Raw genomic sequence first — 15,209 nt, forward strand, 5'->3', positions numbered from 1 at the left:
TCAAAATGGGGGTGGGGACGTGGAAGTTTCGCACTTCTACGCCTGACTACGTGGGGACTCGGAGGCGCCCAGAAAAATGAAGCCGACCCAGCCCTGGCCCGAGGGACGCTCCACCAGGGCGGCGGAGCAGGGAGGGCCGGGCCACCGCTCGCGGTAACGTGAGCCAGGCTGCGGCGAAGGGCGGCGGGGGCCATCCAGGGTTGACTCCGGGAGCAGCGCGACAGGAGCCAGACAGCGCTTCGTCCTCCCGGGCGAGGCCGGCCGGCGTCCCCGAGGTGGAAGAGCAGCAGAACTTCCAAGGTCGCGGAGAGACGCCGGGGAGGGACCTCTTTGCAGTTGGAAGGGCAGGGTCCTCAGGACCCGCGCGGCCCAGGAGAGGGGCGGGACCCGGAGCCAGGGCCGGTGTCCACTCGGGAATCTTCGGCCCACGCTCGGCAATCCACCTCACCTCCGGCCTGGGCCGCGGGTACGGGGCCGATCCGGAAACAGCCGAGCGGATCCGGAAACAGCCGAGAGGACCCGGAAGCGGCCAGCGCCGTCACCAGGGAGTGCGGGAATCCGCCGTTTGCGCTGAGGCGATGGCGGCAGCTGCGCCGGCGGCCGCGAGCGAGGACGGGCGGCTGCTGCGGCCGGGGGCCGGTACGTCGGGGAGCGTTCGTGCACGCGGGGGGCGCTGGAGCCCGAGGCGGAGCCGAGCTCGGCCGTCGGGGGGTGGGGGGAGGAGAGGGGAGGCTGGATAAAGGGGCGGGGCCACGCCGCCGGGAAAGGGGGCGGGGCCTTGAGCCACCGGCGAAAGGGGCGGGGCCTGGTGGCTCGAGGGGAGGCCCAGTGGCAGGTGAGAGGCGGGGCGCAGTGGGGAAGGGGCGGGGCCATTGTGGAGGTCGCGTTGAAGGGAAGAGGAGATTGGGTGAACCGAGGACCGACTGTAGGCAACGCCAGGCGGAATGGAGTGGGAGAGAGGCGAGGAAGGGGCGGGGACCAGGTGAGTGGGGCGGGGCCAGGTGAGTGGGGCGGGGCCGGGTTGAAGGTGGCGCCGCAGTACCGAGTTGAAGGACTTGCAGATTTGGTGGGTGGCCCGGAGTGTTGGGGATTCGTGAAGTAATGCGCATAGAGACTGATTCCTGTCCTCCACAGCCATGGACCCCCAGTCCCTTGAAGGTGTAAAGGTTGAGACCGAGTCAGGTGAGCTCAGCCGGCTTCGGGCTGAGCTGGCAGGCGCCCTGGCAGAAATGGAGACCATGAAGGCGGTGGCGGAGGTGAGCGAAAGCACCAAAGCCGAGGCTGTGGCTGCAGTGCAGCGGCAGTGTCAAGAGGAGGTGGCCTCGCTGCAGGCCATCCTGAAAGGTGAGAGGGGCTCTCCCCCAGACTCCCCAAAAGCCCATAAGAGGGAGTATCCGCAGGATAAGAAGGAGGACAGATCAGTGGTGGGAGGGTTGCAGGGTGGTCTAGCTCAGGGTATGCCTATGGCCCAGAGCTAGGGCCACCCTTTTCTGATTTGCATAGAGGAACCACACGTGATGGCAGCCACTCTTGTTAGTTATAGCTAAGTTTAGCTCCCTGCTGTGTCTCTTTCCTTGTTCTCTGTCATTTCTCGTCCCTCACTGATGACTGATCAACCTTAAAGATAAGCAAGAAACTTTTCAGTTCCCTGAAAGAGTCTTATTTTAGTCTGGGCTTTTGGGTTATAGACTCAGCTTGGGGGCCCAGTCTGTGAATGTGATCCTCCAATTTCCGACCTTACCCAGGCACCCCTACCCACCCCTCCCGCACACATACACCTTCCTCCCTCCCTCCTCTCTACTTGGGAAGCACCAGCTGTCTTGCTCCCAGGTCCCTGAGATTCTTTTCCTAATTCCTGCCTCATCATTTAGTCAGGGGCAAAAGTCTTTGAAACATATGACAGACCTGTTGCCACCTGCTGTAATGGGGCTCTGTCTGCTTTCTCCTAGCCTGTTGTCCCAGCCTCCTCACAGATCTCCCTCAATGATCTGGCCTTGACACTGGTTTCAAGAGTAAACTGCCTAAAACTCCCATCCCACCATGCGTTTCCTTATCTGGAGCTGTCTCCTACATTTCCAGGCGTCCATACTTATGCAATGTAGTTATATCTTCATACAACTCATCCTGTTATTGACTTCATGTTCTTAAATTTTTTTTTTTTTTTTTTTTTGGTACTAGGGATTGAATCCAGGGGCACTTTACCACTGAACTACATCCCCAGACCTTTTTATTTTGAGATGAGGTCTTACTAAGTTGCTTAGGGTCTTGCTAAGTTGCTATGGCTGGCCTTGAACTTGAGATCCTCCTGTCTCAGCCTCTCAAGTTGCTGGGATTAGGGGCTGTGGTTGAGCACTTGCCTCACATGTATAAGGCACTGGGTTCGAGCCTTAGCACCACATATAAATAAATAAATAAATAAAATAAAGATATTGTGTCCATCTACAATTTTAAAACGTATTTAAAAAAAAAAAGTTGCTGGGATTACGGGCATGTACCACCATGCCTGGCAGTATTTGTTCTTTTAATAGTTTTACTTTTTAAAAGCTTACATACATGTATTAAAGGAAGCTTCTTATCTCTATAAAAAATAAAAAGGTGTGTCTCAAATAATAACAATAGCTTTTATTGAGCACTTATATATGCCAGGCACAAAGCTAAATATTTTATGAGTATTTCATCTTCATAACAAACTGTGAGGTAGGAACTATTATCCATCTCCATTTTACAGAGGGAACTCTGAGTCCTAGAGAGTTTAAATAACTTGCCCAAGGTCACACAGCTAGACAGGAGCAGAAGATTTGGCAGGCAATCTGCCAGCTGAACCTTTACTCCTAACATTAGTACACATTAAGATACATAAACGTCTGTGCAGATAGAAAATGTTTTTGTTCTACCTACTGTTAGTGCCACAGACCTGTAGTGTAAATTCCAAACCTCTTGGTGTGGCATTCAAGGCCTCAGGAGCCATGCACTGCCCCCCCCCCCCAGCATCTCTCCTCAGGAGCCTTTACTTGGGCTTTTCTAACATGCCGCTGTGCCCACATTCGCCACCTTCCACCTCTGGGCCTCTGCTCCCGCTGGCCCTGTTACCTGGACATAGCTCAGTGGTAGAGCACCCCTGGGTTCAATCCACCCCAAACCAAAAACCCCAAAATATTTGTTGTAGCTGATCCATATTAATAGGAATAGCGTTGTGTTTTCAGAATCCATTATAGGATCAGTTGGACAGTTTGTCTCTGAAGATCAGATTCTTCAAATTCTCCCAGTGATTCTTTATCTGAACAGTGTGCCCCTGTAGAAGTCACAGAGATGGTAATTACTGCTTTAACAGAAATTCTGGCCCATCCTGTTGTCAGCATATACAGTTTCCATCGTGAAGTATCCAGGCATTACTTTGAACTGTATCCAAAACAGCTTGGTGGCCCAGAGTATTACTTGCAAATCCAGTCCTGTTTTGACCACAAAATCAAGTATCATCACACTGTGCTCCAGAGCACAAAATACAGGTTTCTGGTATCTTAGGTCCTACCCATCAACCAGCTGTTGGTTATCTGGAAATTGTTGGCAACCATTCTGCCTGGTCGTGCCACCCACCCTGATTCACGGGCTGCGTATCATCACCTTCAGTCCCTTCTTCACTCTGAGTATGCCCAGGTTAGCTGTCACCATGCCAGCTTCTCTGTCCTGTCACCTCTTGATGAATTTAAGTGGTGCAATTGATTTGGACATAATGCTTCCAATATAAACCCAGGCAGTGTGGCAACTGAGCCTTTACTTCTAAAATTAGTCCACATTAAGAGAAATACTGCAGCCAGGTGCAGTGGCTCCATGCCTCCCAGTGGTATGGGAGGCTGAGACAGGAGGATTGTGAGTTCAAAGCCAGCCTCAGCAACCCCGAAGTGCTAAGCAATAAGTCTATCTATCTATTTATATATAAATACTGCATATATCAGAACCATTTCCTGCTAACTAAAATGGTGTTTGACTTTCGGTTTTAGTATAAATGTCAGGGACCAGGTCTTTAATCAATCTGAGAGACAGATTGGCCATTGGTCCCTGTCGTGTGCCAGGGAGAGGGCTGAGCACCTTACCCATGTCATCTCCCTTGGTCCTGTAACCAGCAGTGGGTCAGCAGCACCCCGTTTTGTTGCTGGGGATGCTAAGGCACACAGAGGCCGAGGCCGGCCCAGCTCTGTGTGCAGAACCCTATGGTGCCACCGTGGTAGATGGCCTTCCAGAGGAAGGCAGCGCATCGAGAGCTCACCCTTCCCCCCGCAGACTCCATCAGCAGCTATGAAGCCCAGATCGCGTCCCTGAAGCAGGAGCGGCAGCAGCAGCAGCAGGACTCTGAGGAGAAGGAGCGAGAGCTGGGCCACCTGAAGCAGCTACTGGCCCGGGCCCACCCCCTGGACTCCTTGGAGAAGCAGATGGAAAAGGTTGGGGTCAGGCGGCCTGTGCTCCCGCTGGGCCTCGGGAAGGTGTTGGGTGGGAATCGCTGAGGTGCCCGTCCACAGTCACTGGCGCAGGATGCCGAGCGACGACTCCAGGCGGAGCACAGGGCACCGCAGACTGCTGACCCCTTGGCGCAGTCCTGGCTTGCCCCGTGCTGGTGGGGTGACAACTTCATTACCTCCAAAGCCAGATCAGCCGTGAAACGGGGAGGGAACTAACACTTCAGGGAACCTCTCATGCGCCAGGCGCTGGGTGCTTGGTGCTGGGCAGAGCTGGGGCCTCCGGTCTTTGCCACGTGTGAGGCGGGACCATCAGGTCCATTGAGAGGTAAGGGGAGGCTCCGGGGGCTCAGTGATACTCCCAGCTTTTGCAGATATAAAGAAGCGGAGCTGGCATCTGCCAGTCCAAGCAGTGAGGTCCTGGATTCTTGTTCTTCACTCTATGATACCTAGCTTCCTTTATTATTGTGGTTATCACTAAACAAAAATAATGAGCCGGGTGTAGCTCCAGCCAGTCAGGAGGCTGAGGCTGGAGGATGGCGTGGGCCTAGGAGTTTGAGGCCAGCCTGGAGAACCCTGTCTCTTAAAAACAAAAAACTGTATCTGTCTGTATATATGTTTAATTTATATGTGTGTGTATGTTTGTATACACACTCACACACACACACACACACACACACACACACACACACAGGGCTGGGGATGTAGCTCAGAGGTAGAGCACTTGCCTAGCACGTGCAAAGCCCAGGGTTCAATCTCCAGCACCACGTAAACACACACACACACACACACACACACACCTAAAAACAACAATAGGAAGCACGTATTTTCAAATGTTTCATCTTTCAAAGTGAATTTATACCGTTGCCTCGTTTGACCCACACAGCAGCCCTGTGAGGTACTCAATTAATACCTCATTTCATGCTCGAGGAAGCTGAGGCTTGGGGAGATGGAGGGAACTGCCCAGTCAGAAAGACAAAGGTCAAAACGGGAGCCCAGAAAGGAAAGCCTCCCTCCACTCCTCAGCTTCCGGCCGAGGCTGGTACTTGCATCCAGTGTTTCTCGGGGAACATGTGCAGAATGGTAAGGAGGAGGACCTTGCTCAGTGACAGCCACCTGCTGTGGAGGAAGGCAGGCCAGTCTGCAGTCAGGCAGGGACTAGTTTGGGCAACCCCTGCGTTCAGCCTTCACTGTCTGTTGCTTAGGCATCTGCAGAGTATATTCGAGGGCCGCAGATGAGATTGGGGTGTTTTGTTCTGACCACACAGGTTTATACTGCCCGTTGCAGCTGTTCCTATAAGAGATTTGGAGGTTTAAATTGAGCTCATGTGGAAAAGTGATTCAGGAGATAGATGGCATGGTGGTGCATACCTGTAACCCCTGAGACTTGGGAGGCTGAGGCAAGAGGATCGCAAATCTGAGGCTAGCTAGCCTCAGCAACTTAGCAAGATCCTGTCTCAAGATTAAAACAAAACAAAAAAACTCAAAAAGCCTGGGGATATAGCTTAATGATAGAGCCTAGCATGCACAAGGCCCTGGGGTCAATCTTCAGCACTGGAAAAAAAAAAAAAACTGAATGAATTGGAAGAGGGTGGTAACAGAAAGGATGACTGGCCAATTTCTGCCCTGAACACCTGGGTGGATGACAGGGCCATTCTCAGTGACCTGGCACTTGTGGCGGGAGGAACTGCATTAGTGATGTGGCCCAGTTTGGGTTGGTTAGGTTAGAGAAGCCAAGTGGACACGTGCAGGGGCTCTTACTCTGCAAGCTCAGCGGGAACAGAAAAGAGATAATCACCCTTAGGGTCGTGTTGGAGTGAGGGAGGACATATCAGTCAGGTTAGGATGAGGTTTGCCTGCATGTAATTGAAGATCCAGTTTAGCATTGGCTTAAATAGTTTATTTTTCTTAAAGTCTAGACTGGTGTAGCAGCTCAATAAGTCATTAGGAAGCCAGGCTCCTCCTACATGGCTATTTTGCCATAGAGAGCAAATTGCCTCATGGCCCAAGATGACTCCTTGAGTGCCCGCCATCACATCCACATTTCAGCCAGCAAGAAGAAGTACAGAAAGACATATCCTCCTGTTCCTTTAAGGAGTTGCCCTGGAAGTTTTCATGTGGCACATCTGCTTACACCGCATTAGCTGGAACTGAGTCATAGGATCGTGTTATAGGAAAGCTGAGAAATGTAGATGGTGTGGCAGAAGTTACGCCAAGTGCTCGATTTAAGAAGTTTTAGGGTTAAAAAAAAAAAAAAAAAGATGTTGGAGAGGAAGTGGGCAAAAGGAAGATAGGACCTTGACCCTTTTACCTACCTCCTGCCCCAAAGCGCTAGAGGAACCTTGAACAGAACCGAGGGGCTCAGGGGCTGCCTGGTGCTGTCCTGCCCACTCACCTCCTGACGTCCCCCAGGCCCACGAGGACTCCGAGAAGCTGCGGGAGATCGTGCTGCCCATGGAGCAGGAGATTGAGGAGCTCAAGGCAAAGCTTCTGAAGGCGGAGGAGCTGATTCAAGAGATCCAGGTGAGGGGTGGTCGGGGGCGTGGGGCTGGGAAGGGGCGCCCAGGGGCCAGGAAGGGGCGCCCAGGAGCTGGCTCCCCAGCCTCTTTCCTGCACCCTTCCCTAGAGACGTCCCCGGCACCCCCCTTCCCTGCACGGCTCCACGGAGTTGCTGCCGCTGTCCCGGAACCCATCTCCGCCCCTGGAGCCCCTGGAGGAGCCCAGCTGCGACGGGGGCCCGGCCGCCGAGGCCTTCGCCCACAACTGTGATGACAGCGCCTCCATCTCCTCCTTCTCCCTCGGCGGAGCCGGCAGCAGCGCCTCCCTGCCCCGCAGCCGCCAGGGCCTGAGCCCCGAGCAGGAAGAGACGGCCTCCCTGGTGTCCACGGGCACCCTGGTCCCTGAGGGCATCTACCTGCCGCCTCCTGGGTACCAGCTGGTCCCAGACAACCAGTGGGAGCAGCTGCAGGCCGAGGTGTGTGGACGGGGTGGACGGGGCGGGTGGCCTGGGACAGCATGCCACCCTGGCCCAGGCCCCGAGCTAGAGCTAGAGTGGGGGACGCCACAAGGAAGGAGACACCGTCCCCTAGAGAGCCGGAGTCAGACACCAGCACATGTGAGCACACAGAGTGGATAAGGTCACAGGGCGAGTCGCCCAGGACACAACCAAAGAGGGCCGTGGGGCAGAAACTGTCAGCGCGGGACCTGAGACCCAGATGGTGGCAAAGAGGCACTTGGCAGGGGCAGGGGCAGGGGGAGCTGCGAGTTCTAAGGCCCTGAGGGTGAGCAGGCCCTGCTGACTGGCGGCAGGAAGGCCCGCCAGGAGAGAGGTCAGGAAAGAGGCGGGGGCTGTCACCGGCCAGTGGAGCCTGCACTTCACACAGGCCAGGAGGAAGCGCCTGCGGCCAAGCCCGGGAGAGGCCCGTCTGGCCTCCTGCCTGGGGAGCCCCTTGGGCCTGCATGTAGGGGTGGGCTCTGGGGGGCTGGGGAGCAGCTGGATGACCAGGACTGGTTGGGACTGTGGCTTAGGAGAAAGCAGTGACTGGACCAGGCGATGGCAGCAGAGACAGGAAGAGTGGGTGGGGCTGGAGGAAGAGTGGGCGGGGCCTGCTAGGGTGGATAAGGCTTGTGCAGGGAAGAGTGGAGGCATCCCTGAGCATCTGGCTGAGGGGTCCAGGGGACGATGGCACAGAGCCTGCAGGAGAGGGATGGCCTCCCTTGGAGACTGAGACAGGTCTGGGCCTCTGGCAGGGCCGGCAACTGCACAAGGACCTGGAGAGCGTCAGCCGCGAGCGGGATGAACTGCAGGAGGGCCTGAGAAGGAGCACGGAGGACTGCGCCAAGCAGGTGGGGCCCAGCCTCTGCTGTTGCCCTCAGAGGGCCTCTGGCCACCTGCTGCCCCCCAGGTGGCCCTGACCTCACTGATGCCCTCTTTCCACCCCCAGATGCAGGTACTCCTGGCCCAGGTCCAGAACTCAGAGCAGCTGCTTCGGACCCTGCAGGGGACCGTGAGCCAGGCCCAGGAGCGGGTGCAGCTGCAGATGGTGAGTGCTGGGACGTGTGGCAGGAGGAAGCGGGGTCAGGCTAGTTGGGGCACCCGTTCCTCCTCCGGCTGCTCTGGCCTCCCCCAGGCATTGGTGACAGGTAGGTAAAGGGTTTGGGCGCCGCCCAGCCATAGCCAGCGCTCTTGTGATCTTGAACTAACCTGCGACCCCAGGGCCTCTGCTTCACCCTCTGTGAGGTCGAGATAATGGGGCCTGGATTGCCGATGGTGAGATGGAAAACAAGCCCCATGATTACCGAGGCCAGAGGAGGGGGAAGGGATCAGAGGGCACCAGGTGCCTGGTAGGAAGGCATGGTAGGTGGCCTGGCCCCAGGAGGAGGGGTGCTGAGGGGAAGACTGCTCAGTTCCGCAGATCCTTCCTGCCTGGAGTGGCAGCTCCCTGCAGCTAGACGTTCTGACTTTTCAAGAGAAGCCAGAAACCCCCATACCTGTGTATCAGCTCCCAATTTTCAAAGTTGGCAGCGACTTGAGGGTTTTAGAAACGGTGTGGACCAAGTAAGGCCCAGCATGGAGTGCAGCCGCCCACCTGCGCTCCAGGTCGACAGGAGGGTGTCTAGAGCCTGGAGCCAAAGCCAAGCAGTAAGGGGGCGTCTTCCTGCCTCAGCACATCAGGAGCCAGCCTGCCCTCCTCACTGCCATGTTTGTCCCTAGGCAGAACTGGCCACCTCTCACAAGTGCCTGCACCATGAGGTAAAGCGGCTGAATGAGGAAAACCAGGGGCTCCGGGCTGAGCATTTGCCCTCTTCAGCCCCCCAGAGCCTGGAGCAGCTCGAGGGCGAGGACGAGTCACTGCCCAGCTCGGTGCAGGTGAGCAGGGTGTGGGCACCCAGAGCCCTGGGCAACCTGTGGGCCCTTCCTTTCCAGGCAGAGCAGAGCATCTGGGGACCCGGGGACAGGCCCTGGCTGCTGTTTTGGCTGCTTTGCCTTGGCCAACCCACTTGACCTCTTTAAGGCTCGGTTTCCTCATCTGAGAAATGGGACCATAGTGTCTTCCCAGCATTGGCATGAAGAAGAGTTAAAATTCCTGACACCCAGGAGGCAATGATTTGGTTTGTTTCCTGTTTTTGAGACCTGAGATCCTTAAACTGAATTCATTGTGATCTTTGGTTCATAAGCCCTCATCATTGATCTGCGCATGGCCTTTGTTGATGTAATTTATGAATAATGTAATTTATTCAAAATGCAAAGATCCCCGGACCTGTCCCTACCCCGCGGTTACAGCGCACATCCACTTCTGCGGTGCCCGATTTCCTGGGCCCTGTTTCATCCTCTCGTTCTTTTTTGGTTTACTTTTCAGTCCATAAATAACGGAGGGCTGGACTCCTTTGCTTGGGGTCTCTTGGTCGTCTGGAACTCCGGCCCCGCCCCATTTCTGAGTCCCTGCGCTGTGCGGCGGGCGGTGCCTTGGGGTGTTATGCGCCCTCCCACCTGGCATTTGGGTTCTTTCCTGTTGGGGCAGTTTCCTTCCTTCCGCTTCCTCCCTGCTATCCCCCTCTGGCCAGCGGCCCCGCCGGCCCCTGTCCTCCTGCTCTTCTGCCCGGTGCCCAGCGGGCCACTCGCGTCCCTTCCAGGAGCTGCAGCAGCTGCTGCACCGCACGCGGCAGGAGGCGCGCGCCCGGCTGCAGGCCCGGGAGCACGAGGCCGAGCGCCTGCGGATTGAGATCGTTACTCTGCGGGAGGCGCTGGAGGAGGAGACGGCGGCCAGGGCCAGCCTGGAGGGGCAGCTGCGGGTGCAGCGGGAGGAGACAGGTGAGGGCCCAGCCAGCTCCCCTGCCGCCAGGCGCCTGACCTCCCGCGGGGCCACCTGGGCAGAGGAGGGGAGACGTGGGAGGACAAGCCTCCACCAACATCTCTCTCTCTCTCTCCCCCCCCCACCCCCACAGAGGTGTTAGAGGGTGAGTATGGGAGGCACCCTGGCCGGGGCTGGCCGGTGGGGAAGGAACCAGTGGGCCCTGACTTGCAGCCTCCTTGCGCCTGACTTCCCAGCCTCCCTGTGTAGCCTGAGGACCGAGATGGACCGGATCCAGCAGGAACAGAGCCAGGTGAGGCAGAGCCCAGGGAGCAGCCCAGGGTGTGAGGGACGGCCCTGTGCAGAGAAGACCTCGCAGGCCCCTCCTGTCCTCTGTTTCCCTCAGGCCCAGCGCCAGGAAGGCCTCCTGCAACAGCCAGGCTCTGGCCGGACAGAAGAGGTCAGAGTCAGCTGGTGTGGAAGGGGTGACTATGTGGGGATATCTCAGTGCTTGGCCACACCCCCTCCTGGCTGGCCCAAGGCTAAGCCGGGCCCTAACTCAGCATCTTGTCCTCACAGGCCCAGCTCACAGACCGCCTCTCAGAGCAGAGGGCCAAGGTGCTGCGGCTGCAGGCTGAGCTGGAGACCAGCGAACAGGTGCAGAGGGACTTCGTGCGACTGTCCCAGGCCCTGCAGGTATGTGTGGGTCCCCCCCCCCCCCCCCCCCCCCCCGCATACTGGTGTGGTTTTCAGTGACGGCATGGTATGTAGCCCTGAATTATTGCCCCCAAAGCTGAAGCTCTTCGGGTATATCTTGTGTCGGTCCCAGGATGCCCTTAGCACAGGCTTGGTGGCACGGAGGGTCAGTGGCAGCTTGAGCTTCCTTGAGCTGTCCTAGGACCCGTTCTCTCCCTTTCCCCTGGTGGCAGCGGGGGCTTAGGGGGGTGGGGTGCCCCTAGGTGCACTGGTCCTGGGCCCTGCCACTGGGGGTTGGCAGGTGGGGTAGGAGCTGTTTCCCTACCAGGGACTTCTGCGTCCCTTGCCTGATTCCCCAGGTGCGCCTAGAGCGGATCCGCCAGGCTGGGACTCTGGAGCAGGTGCACTGCATCCTGGATGAGGGGTCCCTCAAGGATGTGAGGGACATCAAGGACACCTGAGGGGCCCGGCGAGAACCCATCGCTCCCCGCTTCCACCCCCCCTGGGGAAGACTGCCTTCCTCCAGTCCAGACCCTGAGGCCTGGGCTTTGGGGTGTCAGGACGGAGCTCTCACCCTCTCCAAGCTTGGGATTGGGGTGCCGGGGCCATCACTGCCCAGCGCCTCCTCCCAGAGTGGCTGGGCCTTCTGCTCTCAGGGATGACACCGCCCCCTCCTGGAACCAAAGGGCAGGCTGAACCCTGCGGCTCTCTGGCTGCCGTGCTGCCTCCAGCGCCCCCGCTGGCCAACAGCCACGCTGGCACAGTCCCTCCCCGTCCGTCCCGAGGCACAGCCGAGCTGTGTGGTGGCTGGCAGCCTCTGTCAGCATCAGTGGGTCCCTCATGCACACCCTGAGACAGGCAGCTGCTTTCTGGACGCATGACACTAAGACGCTTGTCCACGGGGCCTGACATAGGCCTTGAGACGTGCACCCAGGCGAGGCCAGAATTTTCTGTCATTTATTTTCAATAAATAAGCAGCTCAGCTCAGTCGGTCGCCTTGTCCCTGCAAGCCCCATGGGGTTGGGAGGGGAGGATTTCCAGGGTGGGGAGGGAGGACAGGTTGCGGGGGAGGGGACGTTGTGTTTATAAACAGAAACATGTCGGGGCGGGAGGAGTTGGTGCCACAGCCCTGGTGAAGATGCGTTGCTATCAGGGAGGAAGGGGCAGCGGACATTACTTCCTTCTCTCATCTTCTGGATCTGGAAGGAGAAGGGGTGGGATGGAGCAGCTGGGGTGGGGGAGAGGGGTCCCTCCCAGTGCCCCGTCTGCTGGCGCACAGCCTGGAGGTCACCGCGGCCCCTTTCCTCCCTGCACTTACCTGTGTCCCCAGCTCCCGACCCTCCCACCCGCAGCCCCAGCAGCAGAGGCAGCCAGCGCCACGCAGCGCAGCCCAGCAGACAGTGGTGCCCGGGCCCTGGCAGCGGTGCTGGGGCCACTGCGAGGGCAGAGACCAGCCGTGTGGAAGCGCGGCAGTGGCAGCAGTGGCAGTGGCTCCAGGTGGAGCTGCGAGCGCAAGTGACCTGGGATGCGCGGGCGGCTAGGGGCAGGCGGCGGGGCGCAGCAGCTGGCGCGAGGGCAGGGAGGGAGGGTGATACCTGTGACACGGGTTCAAAGACATGGAGGAGGGGGACGGTTATCCTATGGCCAAGAGGACAGAGAGAGCTGGTGTCAAGGAGGGAGGTGGCCTGCGGGCCAAGAGGGCTGAGCAGGCTGGGGGCCGCCCAGGAGAGTGACCCTGCCTGGAGTAGAGAAGGGGCCTGGGCGCCCCTGCCTGGGGACACTGGTCCTACCAGGGCCACAGGGAACTTACCACCTGCAAAGGAAGAGGGTGGGGCGGGCGCGCTTCGCCGCGCAGAGGGCAAGGGGTGCGCTCAGGGCCTGGGGCTCCCGGGGCCAGAGGAGGGGCGCTCCTTACCCTCTAGGTAGTTCCGAGCAATGAACTTGAGGATTTCGTCCAGCCCGATGACCGGAAGGGAGATCTTGAGGACCATGAGCCACTGGGTGAAGTCCAGGGCCCGCAGCTTGAAGATCATCTGGGGGTGGGGACGGCAGCCGTGAGGAAAGCAAGTGTGCTCTTGGGAGGAGGTGGAGAGGGAGCAGGGGGCCGGGCACCGTCTCGGCCAGTCCCACCTTCCCCTCGTCAGCACCTCTAGTGCAAGTAGCTACAGGCCCTGTGTGGGCTCCCTGGGGCTGGGGGACAGGTGGCAGAAGGGGGCTCACCGGCAGAGGGTCAACATAGAGGATGAGGAAGTGGAGGGACATGGACAGGCAGATGGAGCCCAGCAGCCAGATGTTCACCCAGGGCGGCATCCGCAGCAGGGACTGATTCTCAGACAGGCTGCAGAAGGGTCAAGCGGAGCCACAGAGGGGGCCACAGAGAGAGACCGTGAGGAGAGGAGGGCAGGGGGTGGAGGCCCAGGCGGTGCCCCACATGGCACTGGGGCAGGAAGGAGGCCCTACCTGTTGAGAGCGTTGCACATCTCGATGGTGACCAGCACGGACAAGGCCATGGTCATGGGCTCGGGGGCCTCAAAGACCTCACAGTCGAGGCCATCAAAGTCAGGGTTGTGCTCCGTGCACTGCATGAAGTGGGTCTGCAGAGGAGGGGACAGGAGCCTGAGGTCCGTGGAGGCCTCTACACCACCCTCCTAGGGCCCAGCTCTCTGTCCCCTCTTACCAGCTGGTTGTAGGTGACATGAGGCCCGTCGTCTGCATACAGGAACCACCAGGCAGCTGCTCCCACAGTGGCTGCACCCACGTAGCCTGTGTGGGAAGATGGGGAGGGGTCAGGGCAGGAGGTGGCCAGCGCAGGAGGGCCTTCCAGACTGGTAACAGCTGGGTGAGGGAGAGGACCGGCTGGGGGGCTGCACTGGGGGAGTTGGTGTCCTGAGGAGGGGGTCAGTCCCAAGGACTGGGAAGGATGGTGGGGTCCCATCCTGCTTACCCCCGATGGCCATGTAGCGGAAGAAGAGCCACCCGCTGATGAGGGCTCCTTGGGACTCCGGGGGGGCCGGTCCATGATGTCCAGGTCTGGGGGGTTGAAGCCCAGGGCCGTGGCCGGGAGCCCGTCGGTCACTAGGTTCACCCACAGCAGCTGCACGGGGATCAGGGCCTCAGGCAGCCCCAGGGCGGCCGTCAGGAAGATGCTGCAGAAGGAGGTGGTCACACACCTGTCCAGGCCCCACCGCCCCCCGCCCACCGGGCCCTGGCGCTCACCAGACCACCTCGCCCACGTTGGAGGAGATGAGGTAGCGGATGAACTGCTTCATGTTGTTGTAGATGGCGCGGCCCTCCTCCACGGCCGCCACGATGGTGGAGAAGTTGTCGTCGGCCAGCACCATCTCAGAGGCCGTCTTGGCCACCGCCGTGCCAGAGCCCATGGCGATGCCGATCTCGGCCTTCTTCAGGGCAGGGGCGTCATTGACGCCGTCCCCTGTCTGAGGGGAGAAAGAGGGAGGCTCAGGGCCCCTTCCACACCCCTCCTTGAGGTTCTCCCCCCAGAGCCTGGCCCCCTCCTCTGCCCTGTCACCAGAGCCCTCCCGCCCACGCGCCAGGACTCCGTGGACACTCGGGCCTCACCATGGCTGTGATCTCGTCGTAGGACTGCAGGTACTCCACGATCTTGGACTTGTGGGAGGGCTCCACGCGGGCGAAGCAGCAGGCCCGACGGCAGGCTTCCCGCTGCTCAGCCAGGGGCAGGTCGTCGAACTCGCGCCCCGTGTAGGCACGGTCCGTCACCTGCTCGTTCTCCGAGAAGATGCCGATCCGTCGGCAGATGGCGATGGCCGTGCCCTTGTTGTCTCCGGTGATCATGATCACACGGATCCCGGCGTCGCGGCACAGCTGGATGGAGCCTGTGACCTCCTTGCGGGGTGGGTCCAACATGCCCACCACCCCAACGAACGTCAGGTCCGTCTGGGAAAGAGCGGACGGTGGTCAGGGAGGGACTCGGACACGAGCCAGGCGGGGGGAAGATTTGAGGAGGCCCTGGTGTTGGACCTCAGCAGGGGCTAGAAACGTTTCTCATTCCTCTATGTCCCTGTGGGTCCTCGCAGTGCCAGGCCAGCCACAGTGCCACCCTGTGCCCTTCACAGAATGCATGCTAGAGGTAAGAGCAGGTGGCTTCTGCTATCAGCAGGGCCACCTCTTGACCCACAACTTCAAGCACATCCCTGTGACCTGCCAGGTCACAGTCTCCCTCCGAGAAACGAAGGCAGTGGGCTTTCGGTGCCATTCAGAGTCCACGACCATACGGGGCCTACGCCAGAAT

At 58.9% G+C, this 15,209-nt stretch overlaps 2 protein-coding genes across 3 annotated transcripts in view; one reads left to right on the forward strand and one right to left on the reverse strand.

Annotated features, from left to right (window-relative positions):
- Rabep2 (rabaptin, RAB GTPase binding effector protein 2) lies at positions 1-12,135 on the forward strand. 2 transcript variants are annotated; one of them, XM_076840374.2, is made up of 14 exons: positions 1-639; positions 1,135-1,344; positions 4,279-4,436; positions 6,864-6,974; positions 7,078-7,425; positions 8,202-8,297; positions 8,396-8,494; positions 9,166-9,321; positions 10,086-10,263; positions 10,398-10,409; positions 10,501-10,556; positions 10,650-10,703; positions 10,823-10,939; positions 11,299-12,135. In XM_076840374.2, the coding sequence occupies exons 1-14, from the start codon at positions 579-581 to the stop codon at positions 11,398-11,400; spliced, it is 1,758 nt and encodes a 585-aa protein (XP_076696489.1). In that variant the 5' UTR covers positions 1-578; the 3' UTR covers positions 11,401-12,135. The 2 variants fall into 2 exon arrangements, with proteins under 2 accessions (XP_076696489.1, XP_076696488.1); XM_076840373.2 differs by lacking the exons at positions 1-639; positions 10,650-10,703; positions 10,823-10,939; positions 11,299-12,135 and adding an exon at positions 898-982 and having other exon boundaries at positions 10,398-10,546.
- Positions 11,881-15,209, reverse strand: part of Atp2a1 (ATPase sarcoplasmic/endoplasmic reticulum Ca2+ transporting 1) — a 17,800-nt gene continuing 14,471 nt past the window's right edge. Inside the window, 10 exon segments of the mRNA XM_076840372.2 lie at positions 11,881-12,138; positions 12,535-12,577; positions 12,855-12,972; positions 13,160-13,277; positions 13,400-13,533; positions 13,617-13,702; positions 13,884-13,925; positions 13,928-14,085; positions 14,156-14,376; positions 14,519-14,854. Coding sequence (XP_076696487.2) covers positions 12,573-12,577; positions 12,855-12,972; positions 13,160-13,277; positions 13,400-13,533; positions 13,617-13,702; positions 13,884-13,925; positions 13,928-14,085; positions 14,156-14,376; positions 14,519-14,854 — 1,218 coding nt within the window. The 3' untranslated portion in view covers positions 11,881-12,138; positions 12,535-12,572.

This window comes from Callospermophilus lateralis, chromosome 19 (genome assembly GCF_048772815.1).
Source record: "Callospermophilus lateralis isolate mCalLat2 chromosome 19, mCalLat2.hap1, whole genome shotgun sequence".
NCBI classification, from domain to species: Eukaryota; Metazoa; Chordata; class Mammalia; order Rodentia; family Sciuridae; genus Callospermophilus; species Callospermophilus lateralis.